Here is a 22,583-nt window from a genome sequence, read left to right on the forward strand (position 1 = left end):
TTATTTGTTAACATGTTCATGAATATCAGATTTTGCTATATCTATCAAAAGAAAGAAAAAAACATCAGATTTTATCATGCATTCATGAATATATTAATGACTACAAATATAATACAATTTTTTTTTGGGTAAAAGAATACAATAATAACAAAAGTAACTTTTTTTTATAAGGAAAAAATTAATATTTTTGACCAATAAGTAAAGTAATTTTGAAATAAATTTAGAAGGCTATTTTAGCATTAAAATAAATTCTTCAAAAATTAAAATAAAATAAAGGTTCATTGGACCCTCATAGTTTTTTTATGAGCCAACTCAATTTCTCACAAAAAATAATACCTAAATTCCCCACTGCATTTTTAAACAACAAATGACCGATGTTACTAATGTTGAATGATTCTTTTAGGTATTATTTTTTACGTGCATTTATCATCGTAAACTCCACCAAACAAAGAATTTTTTTTTCCTTACAGAAACTACGACACATCATATTCTTATCGTTTTTCGAGATAAATTATCCGTACTATTTAGCACTTCCAAACTAACTTAGATTAAAACTGACTCCGAATTTTTCGAAAAAAATTTCACTTCAATCATTTTTACCTAAAAAATCATTCAACATTAGTAACTCGATTGATGTGATAAGAAGAAACCTTAAAGAAATTATAAAACCGAGTCTCAATCCTAGGTTCGATCACTAATACTAACATAGTACTTAAAATAAACCCTAAAAGGATCAAAGTGCAATTAACAATTTGTAAGATAATGTAAATCACGTGAAGCGGTGATGGATAAGCGATTCTTTGTAGGTGACGTGTGAAAACGCGTTTACCTACTACTACTAATACCGTGAAAAGCTATAGTCAAATTAAGCTGACTTATCATCATGGACGTTCAAACAAACAAAGAATAATCTAGATCATTATATCATCATCATCAAAATAAAATAGAAAACAAAAAAATAAAAAGAAACACAGAAAAAGAAAACAAGGCGCAAATTAAGGAAAATAAATAAATTATCCGCGTCCCATGAAATTGACACGCAAAATAAAAAAACCATTTATATATTGTCATTATCAGAATTTCAGAAAAAACAACAAAATTCTCTCAGAAAAAACACACTTCAGCACTTTTTCAACCGTTGATGTTGTTCATATCTATGTCTTTTCTTCACCACCGTTGAGATTTTCATGCTTATGTAATACTCTTCTCTCTATTATGCTTCACCTTCAAGATTAATTAGTGATAAGTCTTTATCATATTGGATTGTACAAGATAGGGTTTTCCAAAAAAAATCATTTTTTTTTCAACTTTTTTTCCATTTTTTTACCTTTTAATCCTTTTGCTGCTAACTATGACCAGGTTCATAATCTGCTGTAATTAGTGCAAGCTTTTCATCAATCATTTGTTGCAGTTTGAGGTTTGGTTGATTTTTCTGGTTCTTGATTACTTCTTGATTATTCTTGATTATTTGATTGATTAGTAGTAGTTGTTGTTGGTGTTTTTTAGAGTTGAAAGGTTATAGTGATTGTTAAGTGTTTGATTTAATGTGTGAATGAATGGAAGGTTTTGATCAAAGTGGTAATAATCAAAAAAATATTCATACATTTAGTTCTTCTTTAGGTGCATCTGCCAAACCCCCAATTAGGTTGAATTCTATGCCTATTAATCAAATTAATCAAATGGGTTTTCCTGAAAATCATAAAAGTTCTGGTCTTGGTATACCACCTTCATATCCTAATACCAATACTAGTTTATCACCTAAACCTTCATCTCCTTATCCCCAATTTATAGGCTCACAATCCCAAAGTCATTCTAGGTCTTCATCTCAGCCAACTTTTTTCTCTCTTGATTCATTTTCCTTGCCTCCTTTGAGTCCTTCAGTTTACCCTCCTGTAAGTTCCAATCCTTTTTCTGATTCGGGTTCGAAAGATATTTCTATGGAGGAAAACTTTGGTGTCTCTCATGCACCTTCGCCTAGCCGCGGTCATGCTGTTCAACATGGTCTTTGTCTTCCCCCTCGTAAAGGGCATAGACGCTCTAGCAGTGATTCGCCTTTAGGGATATCGGAATTCGTTAACTCTGTCCCTCAGTTGGTGGGTGATCGTCGAAATTTGGTTTCTGGAGGAGAGAAATCGGGTTATGAGAAGCCGGTTCAGTTGGTGTTGAAGGGTAGGGATAGTGTTGATGGGTTTAGGGGAGAGATTTTTGATGGGAAGAAAGAGGATACAATGGATGATTTGTTTACTGCTTACATGAATTTGGAGAATATGCATAATATGAGTTTTTCCGGTATGGAAGATAGCAGAACTAGTGGTTCGAAGACTGTTGAAAGCAGTGATAATGAAGCTGAGAGTCATGTAAATGTAAAAGGAATAGGTGCTAAGGGTGCAAGTTCAAGCGGTTCAGATGAGAGGAGGGAAGGAGTCAAGAGAAATTCTAATGGAGATATTGCGCCGGGTAGTCGGCATAGGAGAAGTTTCTCATTGGACAGTTCTATTGGAAATTTTCAGTTTGAAGATGGATCGCCTAAGCTTCCTCCTTTACAAAGTCAAGCTGGTCAACACTCGCCAAGCAATTCAATGGATGGTTGTAAAACACCAGAAATCAGCATGGAGTTTGGAAATGGTGAATTCAGCTCACAGGAAATCAAGAAAATAATGGAAAATGATAAGCTTGCTGAAATTGCCGCGTCTGATCCCAAGCGCGCAAAGAGGTATGAATTGTCTTTTCGTTTCCCATATTTCCGTGTCTTTCTTTTGGAAAAATATGAAAAAGGTAAAACTATAATGACTCATCATAAATGTTGAATTTTCTTCTAGGATTTTGGCCAATCGTCTATCAGCTGCTCGCTCAAAGGAGCGGAAGATGCGATACATTTCTGAATTGGAGCACAAGGTCCAAACTCTTCAGACAGAGACTACTACACTGTCTACTCAGTTTACCAAATTACAGGTGCTTATCAACTGAGTTGAGCTGATATTCCCTTTTCTTCAGTTTGTTAATTATATTTTATTGCCATATATCATGTATGCTAGTATTCATTCATTCTCCGCTTTATTGTACTTGTCTCCAGATGGATAATTCAGAGCTTAAAAATGCGAATAACGAGTACAAATTGAGGCTTCAATCCATGGAACAGCAGTCCCAACTGAAAGATGGTACGTGTGTGCATTTTCCTCCTACTATACAATTAGTTAGCATAAATCTGTTGTAACTTATTCCTCCCTGTGAAGTGAAAACTATTGTCTTGAAGTGCTAATTTTTGTACAGAAATAACTTGCATACATACCATGCTTAAGGATATCTGATCTTTTTTATATGGATGGATTTTATGTCGAATAACACTATTTGGTATTTACTGTAAAACATACTTTGGTGTTTGAATACGGTGTTTTCTGAAGCTCTTGTTTTTTGAATACCATGTTGTTCTGAAGTTCTTGTTTGTGTGTTATAACCTCTTTAAAAACGACATATACAAAATGTTTGAATGTAATCTTGTTTTAGACTTCTGCCATGTACAATAGCAACGACAATAATGTAGTCTTATTCTACTTTATGTGATCGGCCATATGGATCAAATGACGTCATAATTCTCCATCTTAGTATCATGCATTAAGTTCAATAATAAATTGTTAACCGTAAGTGTTGTTGTCAATCGCGAATCGCTGAAAACAGCAGTTTGTTCAAATTCTGCTATGCTACAGTGCTATTGCACCACTATAGCCGCCATATGAAAGCACCTTGTACTAAGTAGCATATCAGCGGCCATTAACGATTTGTTGAATTCCGCTACACAATAGCTCTGCTATTTGACAACACTGTTTACCTATAAATTTTCTTTATGGTTTGGCCTTTAGTTGTACTTGGTCTCTTGCTACCCTTAATTATTATACTTATGACCATCTTTCAGTTGGTCAACCTTCCTTAGTGGTCCTTCTATGGGCCTTCTCCTATATCCACCTAAGATTAGATTCTACCATCCTTTCTACAATGAGGGTTATCTCAATTTCCTATTCCTAATCCTGTTTTGTCTTGCGCGACTATTCATTCATATCAGCATTCTTATCTTTTTAGTTTTAGTCTTATATTGTCTTAATTCTGCCTCTGGACATGGTCTCGTTTATTGTTGTTGATGCTGAAAGACGTAAGAGAGAAAAACTTTACTGGGAAGGGGGATCTGGTAGTAATGGTTCAAATGCTCCTTTTTCTTGTACATGCAAAATTACCACAGATTTTTTTTTAATCTTTGTTGCTTTGATATTTAATGGAAAGTAGTCGTAAAAACATAAATTGACCATTATTACCACAAATTTTTTGTTGCTTCCAACGTTTATCAGCGGTTTTCATCATTAGATTTTATTATCATTATTATACACTATAAAATTCTATAACTTCCAGACACTAGTAACATAGTTTTAGCAGCTTTAACTTGTTTTTGTATACCTCCATGTCACCACCATCCCTTATTCACAAGCACTGCACTGCCTTGATTTTGTGCAGGAATTGAATATCTTCACCCGACCAAATATTTAGCTATCTAATAATTTATGTTCTTATTTTGACAGCTCTGAATGAAACTTTGGATGCTGAAGTCCGGCGCTTAAGACGCACTGTAGCAGAACTAGGTGGAGAATCCCTCTTGTCGAGTCTCATGGCTCGACAGCTTGCTCTTAACCAACAAATGTTCCAATCACAGCATCAGCAACCTACCCAGCTTAGAAATTTTCAACCACAGAACAGCCAATCTCAGGAAGAAACACAGACTCAGTCACAGCAGCATATTCAACGCAATCATGAATTCCAATCCAAGCATCAGAATGGGAAAACTACTGCATAATGATTGCAGTAAAAGGTATATAAGCAATTCATGATATGTGGTTGCTCTTGATTCATACTCTTCAAAATATATTCTTTTATATGGAGCTGATGGCATATAATCAGTTATATGTATAGAAGCAGTGAACTATATCAGTTTGCTTGCCTATATAGGCCTGTTCATTATCTTTAGACTTTAGCTTATAAAAAAATTCCTTCTAAATAATTTATTTCACCCATGTATACTGGGAATGTTTTTTTATGTTAGTCTAGACACCTATTGGTCTTGTTCCCCATTCCTTATTGAATTCTGGATCTTTTTATGAGGATAAGCCTTTCATTATGTTATTAGCACCCAAGTTTTGGCTGCTACTAAGTTTATTTTTGGGCAGTTTGTTTTTTAATGGCAAAATGTGTATGGAGGAATGTGGTAGTAAGAATCTAAGTATTTATCTCAACTTGTTTTTGAATGGCAAGTTGTTAGGAGTTTGATCTCTGATTCTTGTGTATGAAAAAGAATCGATTAGAAGTAGGTAATCTGTCCTATGTGTTTAACAAGTTTTCGATGGAAATTAGTCACCGTTAAATACGGTTGTGAAAGTCTTATTCCATCTTAAACTCGGATTAGGAAGAGTCCCTATCTGGTTCTTCTCAGGATATTTGATGAAATGTTAACTAGACATGATGCATTTCTCAAAATAATGTAAACAATTATTTTAACATTTCCACTGTTTCCAGAAAAAGCTACTGTAACAATTTGTCAAAAAAATAAAAAGCTAACAATTATTCACTTTAAAAGTCTCTCGTCTCTTTGTTAGCAACTACAATTTAAACAAATTTTAGAAATAGGATTACTTTTTTTTTTTCCTAATGAAATGATCTATTTATTAATAAAACATCACATTGATCAGTACTAACATTATAAGATAAGACGAAAGCATGTTACAAGAGTCTCTTTTAATCACTTTATACATATTAATAATTCCAAAATTACTAATTAAAACAAAAAAAAAAATTGATGTAGAAATAGTAGAAACTTTGACGCAAGCAATTTTCTTGATTTTACAAACAGGTTGACTTGAAATATGAACCGTTTGGTCTTCATCCAACGATTATGGGCGTACCAACTTTATAAATGCATGAACCGAAGGCAAAAACCTCCAACAAATTGTCAAAAGTACAACACTTATGATTTTCTTTTCTTTGGAACAAGATAAAGATCAATTTTCTTATGCATAGTGATTCCTGGTTTGACTTGTGTATCCAACACTTGTTCCTTATCAAAACCATTAGGTAATTTCCAATCAAAAGAGTGCAGAAGATTAGCGAGTGAAAGCTCAACAGTGAGCACTCCCATGTTCATTGCAGGACACATTCTTCTTCCACTTCCAAATGGAATCAACTCAAAATTCTTCCCTTTAAAATCCACCGAACTCGTAACGAATCTTTCAGGATAAAACTCTTCGGGGTCTTCCCAATCCTCAGGATCTCTTCCTATGGCCCATGCATTAACATACACCAGAGTTTTTGGTTTAATCTCATAGCCATCTATGTTACAATTTTCCATTGTTTCTCTTGGCACTAGTAGTGGTGATGGAGGGAATAATCTCATTGTTTCTTTCACCACTGATTTAAGATAAAGAAGCTTTTCAATATCATCTTCATTTAAGAAATCTTTATCTTCATATAAGTTTCTGATTTCCATTTGAACCTTATTCATCACTCTAGGATTGTTCATCAATGCTGTCATAGCCCAAACCACTATTGCTGAACTTGTGTCTGTTCCTGCTAAAAAAATGTTCTGCATAAACTTAACTATTAATTCATATATCATCTTGTTTAATAAAATAGAAGATGCAGAAGGAGGAATTGAAAATACTCATGATTTTTCTCACCCCCTAATTCTCAAATTATTTTCTAATTGAGTAGTATAACAATAATACAACAATATATATAAAACTTATTTGTATGGGACAGTCCAAATGTCACTAACTACATGGAGTCACGCTGCACACGATCTAAATCCATATGAAAATGATTTTAGGCACATAAATAATCATTTTGTGAGTCTAATCAATATATAGTCATTAAATTGTAACACATAATTTAAAATAGGGGTCTTTTTTGCCTATTAGGAAATTTCACGTGTGTAAATACCGATCCCTACTATTTTAGAGGACAAATTGTTGATTTACACGATTTATTGAGTTTTAAGAACTCAAATGATTTCGCTCTCTTAAATTAAGAGCTCTACAATAGTGGTAGATGATCCCATGAAGAGCCAGACCTAATAGAATTGACTAAATAGTGCCATGTTTAGTACAAAATAGTGCCTAAAACAAGATTGTACCACAGAGGCCGATGTCAAGTCTAGGGTGAAAGACTTCACTAAGTTTTTCACGGTGTACAAGTCGTGAATATTAGATTGAAAGTTTAAGCAAACTTGTGGGAAACAAAAACGAAATCCAAAACTAGAGGACAAATGATTTCAATGAGATAAGGATGTGTTCATACCATAAGCAAAGCTTTGATGTGGTCAAAAGTGAGCTCAAAAGAAAGTGAATGAAGTGATTGATCATTCATCATCTGCAATAATATATCAATGATATCAGCCACTTGTTCCTTGCTTTTAGGCCTTGCTAAATTATCCATATGATCATCAATGACTCTTTGGTATATCAAATCCAATTCCTTGAAAGTTTTGTCAAGCCTCCAAATAGTTCCTTTGACTTTATCAACCCAACCTAACAAAGGAAAATGATCTGAAAAGTAAAATTCAGTTAACAAAGCTTGAGCTTCATTAAGCAAAATTTGCAATTTACTTCTCCTTTGTTCACTTCCCAATTCAACTTCTTCCTCATAATCAAAAACATATTTTTTCCCTAAAGCTATCTTACATATAAGTGTATTTGTGAAAGACATCATTTTTTCACTTAAGTTAACACCTTTTTCATCACCATCATATTGTGACAACTTTTGAATCAATTGGACCACTTCATTTTCTCTAATGGGTCTAAAAGAATGAACACGTTGAGAGCTAAATAGATGAAGAACACAAAGTTTTTTCATTTCTTTCCAATAAGGGCTATAAGGTGCAAAAGCCAAATCTAAACAATTGTAAGACAATTTTCTTAGTCCTAGGAAAGCTGGTCTACTTGCAAATTTAAGGTCATGGGTTTGCAACACTTCTTTTGCCATTTTTGATGAAGAAACAACTAAGGTTGGGATATAGCCAAGGTGCAAAGACATGATAGGTCCATAATGTTTGGAAAGTTGCCATAAGGAGTGATGTGGTGATGAAGGGTCAATTTGGTGTAGATTTCCAATTATAGGAAGTGGTTTAGGACCTGGTGGAATTAATGATGTTCTTCTAGTACTCTTTGTTTTGTGTATATGGATGATAAATAGAATAAAGATTGGCAACAGAGAAAGAAGCACAAGAAACCACATGATGCAACCTTACAAACTCCACCTCTATCTTCCAAATTTATAAGACTCTTCATGTTATAGGGGAAATTTAACATAAGCACTTTATAATGTCGGCTGCCTAATCTAAAATTAAAGGCTAAGATTGTTTTGATTTAAAAGACATACTTCCTCCGTAACACTTTATATGAAAAAATACACTTTCAGGTTCATTGTATATTTAATTTATCTGATTCATAATATAGACTAGATACATTAAATATACAATGAACCTAAAAAGTATATTTTTACTTATAAAGTGTTACGAAAAGAGTAGTTTTTAATTTTATGTGTTCAATTCAATATTATCATTCCAGATTAAAAACTACATATAATTGTGTTGATTTTTTGCTGTAGACAATCCACACCCAAAGTCAAGGGGTATGAGTTCCGCCATCAAAATAACACTACTTTCATTTCATAAAAAGTATCTCATTTATAATATCTCATTTATTGTAAAAAAAAAAAATCTCATTTATAATATTTATTTGTCTCAATAGAATTGTCACTTTTCTCATGAGCATAATTCAGTTGGTAGGGACATCATATATATTATGCAAGAATCAAAATTCAATCCTCGGACACACCACTTATTTATCTTTAAGGTAAAATTTCTAACCACTAAAATATTAGACAAAAAAAATTGCCACTTTATAAAACCAATAAAGCATTAATTATTTTTTTACAATAATATACTTTATGATATGGATGGAGCATAAGAACGTCCAGGTTCAATTATTGATACTAATATTTTTTTAAAATAAAAAAAAAAATTGTCTCTTTCTATTAAACAAGTTGACCATTAACAATTTTTTGAAAATAATTATCTGTATTTGGTAATATTTTAAAAGTTTATTTGGAATTCTAATAAAAATTGTCCCTCTGAGACTGAGTTTAACTCAGTTAGCAGGAAAATCACGTTATATATGCAACGATTGAAGTTCGTACTCCAGATATCTCACTTATTCATTTTAAAGATCAAATTTTAGTCATTAAGCTACTTAAAAAAAAAAAACTATTATAACTATTTGATTAAATTCAAAAGATAAAAACTGTTATGTGTATATATAGAAGTGAGAAATAGTCTCTAGCAAGCTTAACTTAATCAATACAAATATCACATTATATATAGAGAAACCGAAGAAGTTTAAATGTTGGATACTTCACTTATTCATCTTTAAAACTAACCACTAAAATTACTTGATAAAAAAGTGAGATATTGTGGTTTACCTTTGATCGAAGCTTATCATTGTTGCTTAAGGAAAACAATGTTGAACATTAAATGAATTTTATCTATGGTTACAAATATCCAATAATTTTTTTCTTTAGGTTAACATGATATTGATATGAAGTTTCTATTGCCGTTAACGATGACTAATTTCTGTTGGGGTCCGTGGGGCACACAAGATAAGTTCTTCCATTTTGATCGAATTTTCTCCATATGCTTAAGCCAGGAATCGAACTCCTGACCAAATACTTTAAGAGGATCAAAACTCTAACCACTTAGACCAATTCATTGTTGGTAAATATCCAGTAATCTACCAAGTTTTATTCAAGACCAAAGATGGTGTAGTTCGATCTTATTTGACATTTCACCCACCACAACAATTTAATAGTAGATTTTAAGACAAACACTTATCTCTTTTATTAATTAAATAATTACTAATGAAACCAAAACAATTCATCTAGAAATAATAGAAACTTTGATGCAAGCAAATAACATAACATAGTGCCAATAGTACAAAAGACTATGGTTTTATTTTCCTAGGAATAAGATAAAGATCAATTTTCTTATGCATAACAATTCCTGGTTTCACTTGTGTATCCAACACTTGTTCCTTATCAAAACAATTAGGCAATTTCCATTCAAAAGAGTGAACAAGATTAGCAAGTGAAAGCTCAACAGTGCGTACTCCCATGTTGATTCCTGGACAAATTCTTCTTCCACTTCCAAATGGAATTAACTCAAAATTATTTCCTTTAAAATCAACTGAACTCATAAAGAATCTTTCAGGATAAAACTCTTCGGGATCTTTCCAATTCTCAGGATCTCTTCCTATGGCCCATGCATTAACATACACTAGAGTTTTTGGTTTAATCTCATAGCCATCTATGTTACAATTTTGAGTAGTTTCTCTTGGCAATAGTAATGGTGCTGGAGGGAATAATCTCAATGTCTCTTTCACAACTGATTTAAGATAAGGTAGTTTTTCAATATCATCTTCATTTATGAAATCTTTGTCTTTATATAAGTTTTTGATTTCCATTTGAACCTTATTCATCACTCTAGGATTGTTCATCAATGCTGTCATAGCCCAAACCACTGTTGCCACACTTGTGTCAGTTCCTCCTATAAAGATGTTCTGCATATATATAATATGAATGTGTTTAGGGTGCGTTTGTTTAAGCTTTCAAAAAATAATTTTGCTTTCAAAAAATTTAGAGTTTTTTTTTAGTGATTTTTATAAAAATCTAAATTTAGTTTCACTTTATTTAATATTTAAAAAAAAAAAATTTAAATGGGAAGCTCCTACACGTCAGTTAAAAAAATTTGATTAGATATTTGGATTAGCTTTTCATTTTAAGGTTAAAAATGATTTTCTAAAAATTCTATAATAAACACTATCAAAATAATAAAATGATTTCTTTTAAGAAAAAAAATAGATTTTTCTTTAAAAAAATTCAAAACAAACGGACCATTAAAATAGAAAATGTAGACGGATGAATTCAACTTCCTCATGATTTTTCTCACCCCCTAATTTTCAAATTATTTCCTAATTGAGTTGTATAACAATAATACAATAACATATATAAATCTTATTCGGATTATGTGAAATAATAAAACTTTGTATAAAAATTTGGACTGATTAAGATGAAACGGCCTAAATGTGACTAATTGCACCTAGTTGCATTGGACACGATCCAAATCCATGTAAAAGGAATTTTTGGCAAATATATAATTATTTTGTGAGTTTAATTAATGTATAGTCATTATGTAAAAAAAAATAAAATATATATATAGTCATATAGCCATTGAATTTTAAAACTTAAAGGACGTTTATTATATAGCTTATTTTAGAAAGAAAAAAAATCATTTTTTTATAAAAATAATCACTTTAAAATATTTTGCATATGTTTGTTACAGATTTTTAAAAAATCATAATCTAAAAATAATCAGAAAATAACTAAAAATGAGAAGCAGCTAAGAGTAGCTTCTCAAATAAGAGATTTTTCAGAATAAAAAATCACTTTACATGTTGTATTCAAATCAATAAAAGATTATTTTAGTGATTTTTACTATAATATAAACAAACACAAAATAAATTATCCTTTTCTATAAAATCCTAAAAAACTACTCTTTTAATACTTTTGCAATTAATTACATATTTGATTGAATTATATTATTTTAGAGAAAGAGATGCAACAAGAAGATATTAGTTGTTGGTTACTTGCACTCACTACATCACTGCATATGATATATGAGAGTAAATCACAAATTCCTCCTAAAGTTTTAACAATCGAGGATTTCCACTCATGAAATCTACGAATAGACAAAAAAAAAAAATGATTAAATGGTGTATGGAAATTTTTTGCCTTAAGGGACAATAAGTGACATTATCCTTCGTAACAAAAAAAAAAGAGTCAGGATCCGTTGACACCAACTAGTTTGACACCAAATGTTACACCTCTCAATAACGTTTTAACCGATATAAATTTTATAAAATCCACCGTTGGATTGAAAGTTTACATCATATAGATCATTTGTGTAAAATTTCAAATAAATCCAAAATCATTTGATATGTTATTGAGATACATCAAAATTAACGGTTTTTGTATTTTTTTAAATGCCGTTAATCTTTATGTGTCTCAATAGCATATCAAATGATTTTGGATTTGTCTGAAATTTTACACAAATGATCTATATGATGTAAACTTTCAATCCAACGGTGGATTTTATAAAATTTATATCGGTTAAAACGTTATTGAGAGGTGTAACATTTGGTGTCAAACTAGTTGGTGTCAACGGATCCTGACTCAAAAAAAAATATTGACATTATCCGGGGACTAATTTACTAGTAAGTGATATAATTTTAAGGGAAAAGGTAACATGTGTCTTCAATGCACTTATTAGTGTACTATCGATAATAATTTTGTATTAAAAATTATGCATTTTATATTTTTAAACGTAAAAAATTATTTTGTTGAAAAAGTAATTACTATGTGAAATATCCTTAATTTTAAGTGTTTTTTAGAGATCTAAATCTTGATACGTATAATTTCAGAGGATAAATTGTGGATTTGCTTGATTTATGAGTTTTAAGATATTAAATAATATCACTCTCTTAAATTTGACTAGTTTCACACAAACGAACCAAAATTCGAATTTCAGTTGGAAAAGGGGTCCACATTTAGTACTAAATAGTGTCTAAAACAAGATTGTGACACGGAGGCTGAAGGAAAACTCATGGGAAACCAAAAAAAAAAAATCCAAAACTAGAGGACAAATGATTTCAATGAGACAAGAATGAATTTCATACCATAAGCAAAGCTTTGATGTGGTCAAGAGTGAGCTCAAAAGAAAGTGAGTGATCATTCATCATTTGCAATAATATATCAATGATATCAACTACTTCTTGCTCCTTGTTTTTAGGCCTTCCTAAATTATTCATATGATCATCAATGACTCTTTGGTATATCAAATCCAATTCCTTGAAAGTTTTATCAAGCCTCCTAAGAGTCCCTTTAACTCTATCAACCCAACCAAACAAAGGAAAATGATCTGAAAAATAAAATTCACTCAACAAAGCTTGAGCTTCATTAAGCAAAATTTGCAATCTACTTCTCCTTTCACTTCCCAAATCAACTTCTTCCTCATAATCAACAACATATTTTTTCCCAAAAGCTATCTTACATATAAGTGTATTTGTGAATGACATCATTGTTTCACTCAAATTCACACCTTTTTCATCACCAACATATTGTGACAACTTTTGAATCAATTGGGCAACTTCATTTTCTCTAATGGATCTAAAAGAATGAATACGTTGAGAGCTAAAGAGGTGAAGAGCACAAAGTTTTTTCATTTCTTTCCAATAAGGGCTATAAGGTGCAAAAGCCAAATCTAAGCAATTGTAAGATAATTTTCTTAGTCCTAGGAAAGATGGTCTACTTGCAAATTTAAGGTCATGTGTTTGCATCACTTCTTTTGCCATTTTTGATGAAGAAACAACTAAGGTTGGGATATAGCCAAGGTGCAAATACATGATAGGTCCATAGTGTTTGGAGAGTTGCCATAGGGATTGATGTGGTGATGAAGGGTCAATTTTGTGTAGATATCCAATTATAGGAAGTGGTTTAGGACCTGGTGGTGGAATTGATGATTTTCTTCTAGTACTCTTTAATTTGAGTATATGGATGATGATGAATAGAGTAAAGATTGGCAAGAGAGAAAGAAGCACAAGAAACCCCATGATGTAACGTTACAAATTGCATCTTTATTTTCCAAACTTATAAGCTCGTCATGTTTTACATGGAGCGGTCAACTGGTAAGAGCCGGAGATTATTCACATTGAACGTAGAACAATCATGAGTTGGACATTACATTTTTAAACAAAACTTTAAGATATTAGGTTTATGGGTCATCTGACTTATATATTATTTAACTTTCAATTTTCTAAGTAATGTGAGACTTAACTGTCAAATAACCTATATTGCGGAGAGCCGGAGATTATTGTGTGTGCCATCAAACTTTCAATTTTATCGCGTGTTCCATCAAACTTAAATACCTTATTTTCAAGCTTTGTTAATTTTAGATTTTGATTATCCACATTCAAAAGTCTTAAATTTACCTACATTCAAGCAAATTTTAACTAAGAAAGAGAAAATATGACATATTTAAATACATTTATGTGTGTTGTAAAAAATGCCCTGAAATTTTGCTTAAATGTAGGAAATTGTGACTTTAGAGAATCCAAATCCGTTAATTTTAATTATAAAAAAAAATCCGTTAATTTTTGTTAACCCTAATCGGCCTCTTTATTTACTCCCTCCGGACACAAATATAAACAAAAAAACACTTCAAATTTTGGTCATTATTATAAGCAAAAGTTAACTACTTTTAAACTAATTAATACTACTATTCCTAATATACCCTTATTTAATTCTATTTTATTTTAGGCATTTATTTCACTTTTACACTTTTCAAAATGGTAATATAGTAAATTTAACTCATGTTTTGCATTAAATCAAGAAAATTAAATACACTTAACTAAATTTCTTAAACATCGCGTAAACAGTTTTTTTGTTTATATTTGTGTCCGGATGGAGTACTACCTTAATCCAACACCTCTTTTTTTTTCAACACGTGTGGTGCCTCAAAATCGTGTGGAACCCTCATATTTATTGAAATGAAAATTATACATATTTAATGTTTTCTTTTTTTTTACAAATCATTTAATGTTTTCTTAAATAGCTGACATTGTTTTTGGTGCAATCCTTTATTACGTTTATCTATTCCAAGTTTTTATGATTCCAAAGTCGTCCCACAATCACACTCTCCTTTAAATAGTACCGTCACATAATACTCCCTCGAGTCACCGTTATAAACAAAATACATCACCTTTTTAATGTACTTAAAAAAAAGTCAAATTTGCACCGAATGGATATACGTTATTTTGTCACTTTTACGGGTTCGCTAAAAAATAAGGATCGAATAGGACAATTTCAGTTGTCTTGTATTTGATATCAAAACGGTTCCTGGAACGGGACAAACTGAGAGCTAAGGAACTGGACAAAAATCTAAATTATTGGGGTTAAATATGCAAAAGGTCCCTGCACTTACGAGTCATTTGAGTTTTAGTCCCTGCATTTTAAAAACATTTCATTTTGCCACTGCACTTTCATTTTACTTTAAAAATGGTCCCCAGACCTTTTTTTGTTGTTGAAATGACACATTTTTGATGATCTGTCACTGTTGACTGGACTTTAGAGTTGCAGTGAATCGATCAAAATACCCTTAAATAAGTAATTTTTTAAAAGTAAATAAAATTGACACATCATAAAAAAATGTGTCACTTCAACAAAAAATGGGTTCAGGGACCATTTTTAAAGTAAAATGAAAGTGCAGTGGCAAAATGAAAGGATTTTAAAATGCAGGGACTAAAACTCAAATGACCCGTAAGTGCATGGACCTTTTGCATATTTAAGCCAAATTATTGTCCTCCACTGAACCACGAGAGAACTTTTTGTCTCTACACAAGTTGTTTAAAATACCAAAATAACTTTTTGTTCACCAAACATCCTACAATGACTAAATTTGTTCAACACCTTAAATTTTGTTCTGTCTTGTATTGTCTTGTATTGTTCTGTCCAGTATTTATATTTTTCAGATCAAACGGACCCCAGGAAATACTTCCTCCGTCCCAAAATATAAGCAAAAGTGGGTCAAAAAAACTTGATGTATTTGGTTAAAGATTTAGACCAAATACATCCATTTTTGTGGACCAACTTTTGCTTATATTTTAGGACGGAGGGAGTACTCTCTCGAGTATTTTCAAAATATCAAGTTTTTATAATTTTTACAAATAAACAATTAAAGTTTTTATAATTTTTACAAATAAACAATTAAAAATTGTGCATTGGGGTACGTGCAATGGTCAACTAGGTGTTATATTTTGTGACGGGAGGAGTGTAATTAATATTGTATGGAAAAGATAAATTATGAGTTAATTTACAAAATTGTCCTTCATTTATGACATGGAAAAAATAAATTGAAAATTTGAAAGAAGAGAGATAATAAATAATGAGTTAAGAGTATAATAAAAAAAATAACATTAAATTTTTCATTGGTAATGTAAAGCGACTTATAATTTGATAGAATTTTTTTCTTCTCAAAGTGACATATAATTTGGTACGGCAGGAGTAGTACTACTCAATAACCAAAAACACTTAGAGTAGTACTACTCAATAATTTGATAGAATTTATCATTCTTTTAAATTTCATAAGACTCGGGAGATTAGTCTCTCAATTGCTCGCAAATGATTACAATAAATGTTGTACCAGTATTCAAACAACCACACTAACACATTATGTCAGTGTTATTTGATAATAATACACTCTCTTCGTCCCATATTATAAACTAGTATCCGGACCCGTGCCAAGCACGGGTAAAAATAAAACTACAAAAATAAACATTTTAATATTATTTTTTTTATAATTATCAAATAAAAAAATGCTTAATAAGTCACACCGAATAGTTTTGTCTTTAAAAATGTTAGTTTTTAATTTGCATACAAATTAAAATGCGTATAAATAAACAATGACTTATAATTCCAAATAAAATTTAATTTTGGACCAAAATATCAATTTTAGAACGGAGAACGTAAATTTTACTTTGATGAAAATATAGAGATCAAATATACATTTAAATTAAGTTTAATTATAAAAATAACTTAACACAATTCAAATAATAACTTTCAATCCGAAACTTCACCTACACAAAAGATATATTATAGTGAATTTATAATGCTCAAATAATTATTATGATATTACTTGTACTATTGTTTGGTAGCTATAATTTAAAAAGAAGGTTAATACCAAAAAACTCAAAATCAATGTACCTAATTCTTATACCAATTCAACTCGGTTTTACCAAATTGTTATAATGGTTCAACTCGGTTTGATCTTCCTTCTTAAGTCGAATCATGAACAATCCTAGTTATGAGAGCGAAAATATAAAACTCATGTTGATGAAGCAATTAATATCAGAAGAATGATATTGAGGACATTTACTATAACAATAATACTAAATAGAGTCACTCACATATAATGAGTGTAAATAACTATAAGTACATTGTTTTTGGGGTCAATCAGAAATACACTCTTAAATATGGTACTAATAAGGACGCACCACAACATTCACAAATATGTATAGATATTTTTGAGCATAGGACTCAGTCTTACAAAAATAGAGAAACACACATCTGATCTAATTGATCCACTTCATAGAGAAACAACAAAAGGGTAGCAGAGAAGCCTGTAAAATGTTGGAGTCTGTCCAGCAAAACAAAATTAGTTAAAATAACACTGAGGTGGAGTTACCCTCAGATTTGTGTTGTAATTACGGTGTCAGGGAGAGCCATGCCATGGATTTATCAATTGTCTTATTAATGATTATTGCTGGATAAGTTGTTTGATATGGTGCCCTAGCAACAATTCTGTAGAAACACAGTCATATATAGCTTGAGACTGTTATAATCTATCACTCTACTTAGGTTTGAGACTAACCCAACTTCACAAACCCCGATGAATATAAGCACACATAAAAAATCAGATTATTAAAAAAAGTGAAATAGAATAATTTAATGTATGATTTTTGTATTTTTGTTGAAATAAGTTTTATGAGAAAATGTAAAAAAAAAAATAATTAATGATTATAGGAGAAAGAAGAGAGAGAATAAATTAAATTCAACTTACATTAAATTTCATGAGAATATAAGTAAAATTAAATATTGAAAATGATAAAAGTTTGTTGTTTTTCTTATAATTTGGAATAAAAAAAACTTGTTATAAACTAATGTAAATAGGAGCAATAGTATAGATGGAGAAGAGAGAAAAGAATAGTGTATGTTATTCACCACTAGGATTAGGGTTACAATATAGTGATACATAGTATCTATATATAGGTAAACATATTGGGCCAATTACATGGGCCAGGACATCCACTAATAATATTCATAACACTCCCCCTTGGATGTCCATCGAGGATATGCCTCATTAAAACCTTTACTAGAAAAAACCCGGTGGGAAAAAAATTCTAGTGAAGGGAAAAGAGTACAACATCCTTTGTGTTTGAACTGCCTCATTAAAAACCTTACCAGGAAAACCCAATGGGACAAAACCATGGTTAAGGGAAAAAGAGTGCAGAACACAATTATATCTCCCCCTCATGAAGACAATTATATATGAGACGAATAAGAGCAATTAATCTTCAATATAGTTGATCAGAAGCTTTACTTGATGATGACTTTGTAGAAAGACTTGATTCTTCTTCTTTAATATAATCTTCTCTGAATTAGCTGTTGATGTAGTATTATCTTCTTCAAATTTCTTGTATGTGTAGAATCACAAACTTCAACAAAACCACACTCTGAACTTTCTGAATGTAGTGTTAAAACTTCCACATAATCGAATGATATTGTTGTATCTCTAAGATACAAATTATATACTTGACTTTGCTCCAATATCTTTGAGTTTATTGATACCATCACATACATAATTAGCAAAATGCAATAGTGTTCTCAATTGAACTAAAATATGGTCCTTCAAGACCAATTCAAGTAAGTGATCATTTTCTTGAGACATGAAATGATCTTTGTTCACATCAAGTGACAATAAATTATATTTGTTAATATCAAATATATTTCATTTCAAACTTTTCTTTAATCAATAGATTTCAAGAACTCTTCGAGAGTTTATGTCATCATATAACAAATTCATTTCCAAAGTGACTTATTCATTTCATTAAGTCATCTCTTCGATAGTTTGAAATGTATGTCTCGTGGAAATTAAATCCTTCATGGAGTTTTATATAATCCATGCTAACAAGTGACATATAAATATAGCGTAACACATTTTTCAAATAAATTGAATCTTCCACGTGTTAACAAACTTAATCAAGTAAGAGAAGGATTTTGATTTCACTTCATGTGAATATTTCTCTTCACAATCAATGGCAAACATTTACCAATATGCTTGAATAAAAAATCAAGCTTTTAATGTTTGTATTTCAACATTTTCTATTCACAAGAAAATTAATTCGTATCTCATCGTGTTTTACATCTTCAGGTGTATGGACTGCTGGTCCAAAAATCTTCACTTTGCAAAGTTACATAGCAATTGCGTTTTCATTTAGACAATCATTGTCTATAATTCTCAATAGAATTTAGTTCATGATCCTCATTAACTCTTTTCACAAATAGCGCTATATTATATATAAAAATATCATCAACGTTGACTTCCTTTCGGTTCCATCATATTCCATTCATGACATAATTCGTCAAGATCTCTTTATTATCATAAATTTCAGGTACCTGAGAAGTTCTTCTGGAACTTAAAACTCAATTATGTCAAATACTCTTTTGAAGTTTTCATATCCTCACTTGGGTCATCTTTCTTTTTAGCTCATTTTCTTATTTGAGGATTTTTATCGTTGGAACCGACTGATCTACCACACTTCAGGGTGGTTAATACTGATTTGCAAAATAAGATTGTCCAACAGGGACATCCATTTTGTTTGGAGCATTAGCAGCTAATAGTTGATTTCATAAATTTTGCAAATGATTTATATTTTGAACATTTGATTCAAACTATGAGGATCAATGTGAGATAATAACATTAATTTATTTCAAGTGATTCATTTGAACTTCTGGTTCATATTTTTCAGCTGCTTATTCTCCCCCCTAATATTGGGAAAATTAATTCATCGCTTGAAAATCAGCCTACAGGGCTGTAAATAATTCTCCAATTTTTGGCTCAAGATGATTTATAATAGATGGAGATTCATATCAAATACATTTTCCCAATATTCTTTAAGAACCGTTTAAATCCATTCTATTGGAGCAATTGCACATACACAACACATCCAAAAATGCTTATATGAGAATCATGTTTATAAACAAAGTTCAAATTGTAAATTAGGGAAGAACTTATAATAACTAGTTGGCTTGATGCGAATTAGTATCTCAATATACATGTTTGAATGTTCCCAAAATATAAATTAGAAGTTATGATCTCATAAGTATCAGTTATGTAATTAACTTTAGACGTCTAAAGAATGGATCTTCAAGTCCATTTTTTTTCTTGTATGACCATATTTTATTTGATATCAATTTCAACTGACATACGATACTTATCAAATATTTCCTAAGAATTTAGAAAATGAGATCTTAGCAAAACTATTTGAGAAAATAATCTCACAAACTTCTGGTTGTGAGTAAATATGCATGTGACTAATTTAGTTGATGCATCAATTCAAGTCACAAAGTGTCTAAATGATCCATATTCTCAAATTATCAATTTCTTTTGGGAGCTAGTAACACATAAAAAATTATTAGAATGAAGGAACTTCGGGCCCTTCAATATATATCTATATTTTTTTTTCGCATCATAAAAATCCGGGATGATCCAACCGGTCTTGCCAAAGATAAATTTAATATGACTTGTAAACTTCTGGTTTACAATAATTTGTGTGCAATCCTTCAGGAATGCGTAGACTATTGAATTATTCTAGAATTCATATAGAATAAATAATACAAAAGATTATCATCAACCATTGAGTTCTTCAAGAACTAGATAATAAATCATTATCAATTTACAATCCTTCAAGGATATAGAAATATTGAATTCATTGAAGAGAAAAAGAATTTATTTTATTAGTTCTTCAAGAACTATATAATAAATAAAATCATATTTATGTGCAATCCATCGGGGATGCATGATTATTGAAATTCTTCATGAATTCATAATATGGTGACACTTCATAAGTTCTTCAGGAACTAGATTAGTGAATTCTGCCGGAATTCATAATTAAATTTATAAGTTCTTGAATTCTTCTAGAATTCATAATAAAATTGAGATTTTGTAAGTTCTTCAGGAACTATAGACCATTGAATTCTTCTGGAATTCAGAATGGATAAAAAAAATTTAGTTTTCTAAGTTCTTCAGGAACTAAGAGTATTGAATTCTTCGAGAATTCATAGATTATATTTTTAACTTTTCAAGAACTAAGATTATTGAATTCTTCATAAATTCATGGATTAAATTTGAAGTTCTTCATGAACTAATTTTGTTGAATTCTTCAGGAATTCATAGATTTAATTTATTAGTTTTTCATGAACTATATAATTGAATTCTCCTGGAATTCATAGAGAGTAAAATTAAACTGATAAGTTCTTCAGGAACTATGTATTTATGATAGAATAACAATCTCTTTTGCAATCCTTCGCGGATGCATAAAAATATTTCTTTTGACATATATAGACTAAATAAATTACAAAAATGAAACAATTAAAGGAAATTGTATATTCCTTCTCTGTGAGCATGTCCAGACATATATATTGCCTTTTTTTTTTCTTTTCTTCAAATAAACAACACAGTTGAAATAAACCAAATAAAAGGTTGCTGGAAGTCAAAACAAACCAATTGAAACTTTCTCAGCAATGGTTTTACTATACAAATTAGGTATTAAGTTTGTTAATTGAATTGAAGCAGAACCCACATGAAATTAGCCGAGAGAACATGATAATAACAAGTAAACGACTTAAATTGATAATACAAAAGTAAATAAATCAGATATAATAATCCCATCAAATTTCTACATGATGTTATTACCAAATTCGAAAACTTTTTCGGCTCCGTTTATTTGTTCAAAGAAAACAGATTTAGATTGACGATAAAATTAGGGTTCTAAATTATATCGATTAAGAATTACGTACCTTTAAAATATTTATGAAGAATCTTAATAACATTGAATTAGAATACACAATAATAATAAAATTGTAACAAAATCAATTAGTTTTTCTTTTGGATGATCAAAGTGTCGATGTTTCACCATACAGGTGTCGGTCACGAAGCATAATGATGCTTCACCAGACTATTGTCGGTCACGAAACTCAAACAATATCAAACATCCAAGATACATATTATAAATAAATAAATAATTGATCAACATTTTATGTAATATTAATGATCAAAGTGTTATGCTTCACCATACAAATGTCGGATATCACGAACCGTAAACAACATTGAATCAATTGAATACATAAAGGAATGATGCTTATTTATTTATTTAATTTTAATTATTATTATTTGATCTTTATAAGTATACAAGGTTCAAAACGATTCATAATTATATAATAATCGAAATAAAAGTCACTTGTGATTTCATAAAAATAGATTAAGAGTTGCGTACCTCAGTTGGTAAGCTCGTGCTGATAACATGTTATGAAAATATAAGTAATAGTAATAATATATAAGTATAGAGAAGAGAAGAAGAGAAGAGAGAAAGAATAGAGATTGTATTATTCTCATCAAGGTGTATGTTTACATGACAATACAAGTCCTATTTATAGGACAATATAATGGGTCAGTGGAATGGGTCAATGCTTAATGGACATCCACCAAATTATTCATAACAAAACTATAATTATATGGAATGGAAGGAGTAATTAATTATTACATTAATGTCAATATATACATATTATATAATTAAATGATTTTGTCTATCGATCGTTAATTGGTTCAA

General features: G+C 30.4%; 3 protein-coding genes across 4 annotated transcripts; 1 reads left to right on the forward strand and 2 right to left on the reverse strand.

Moving 5' to 3' along the window:
* The first annotated feature begins 880 nt into the window (after positions 1-880).
* LOC123887101 (bZIP transcription factor 29-like) lies at positions 881-5,314 on the forward strand. The gene is made up of 5 exons (XM_045936391.1): positions 881-1,195; positions 1,360-2,713; positions 2,820-2,952; positions 3,074-3,158; positions 4,566-5,314. The coding sequence occupies exons 2-5, from the start codon at positions 1,557-1,559 to the stop codon at positions 4,835-4,837; spliced, it is 1,647 nt and encodes a 548-aa protein (XP_045792347.1). The 5' UTR covers positions 881-1,195; positions 1,360-1,556; the 3' UTR covers positions 4,838-5,314.
* A 687-nt stretch (positions 5,315-6,001) lies between these two features.
* Positions 6,002-13,751, reverse strand: LOC123887109 (cytochrome P450 71A1-like). Its single transcript, XM_045936402.1, has 2 exons — positions 12,819-13,751; positions 6,002-6,616 (listed from the first exon to the last, which is right to left on the reverse strand). Exons 1-2 carry the CDS (start codon positions 13,749-13,751, stop codon positions 6,002-6,004), a joined length of 1,548 nt encoding a protein of 515 aa, XP_045792358.1.
* LOC123887119 (cytochrome P450 71A1-like) lies at positions 6,463-8,587 on the reverse strand. Of its 2 annotated transcripts, none has more exons than XM_045936418.1 (2): positions 7,330-8,587; positions 6,463-6,600 (listed from the first exon to the last, which is right to left on the reverse strand). In XM_045936418.1, the coding sequence occupies exons 1-2, from the start codon at positions 8,263-8,265 to the stop codon at positions 6,577-6,579; spliced, it is 960 nt and encodes a 319-aa protein (XP_045792374.1). In that variant the 5' UTR covers positions 8,266-8,587; the 3' UTR covers positions 6,463-6,576. The 2 variants fall into 2 exon arrangements, with proteins under 2 accessions (XP_045792374.1, XP_045792367.1); XM_045936411.1 differs by having other exon boundaries at positions 6,470-6,603; positions 7,330-8,324.
* Positions 13,752-22,583: the final 8,832 nt, after the last annotated feature.

The sequence above is a fragment of the Trifolium pratense genome, linkage group LG1 (assembly GCF_020283565.1).
Source record: "Trifolium pratense cultivar HEN17-A07 linkage group LG1, ARS_RC_1.1, whole genome shotgun sequence".
Lineage (NCBI taxonomy): Eukaryota > Viridiplantae > Streptophyta > Magnoliopsida > Fabales > Fabaceae > Trifolium > Trifolium pratense.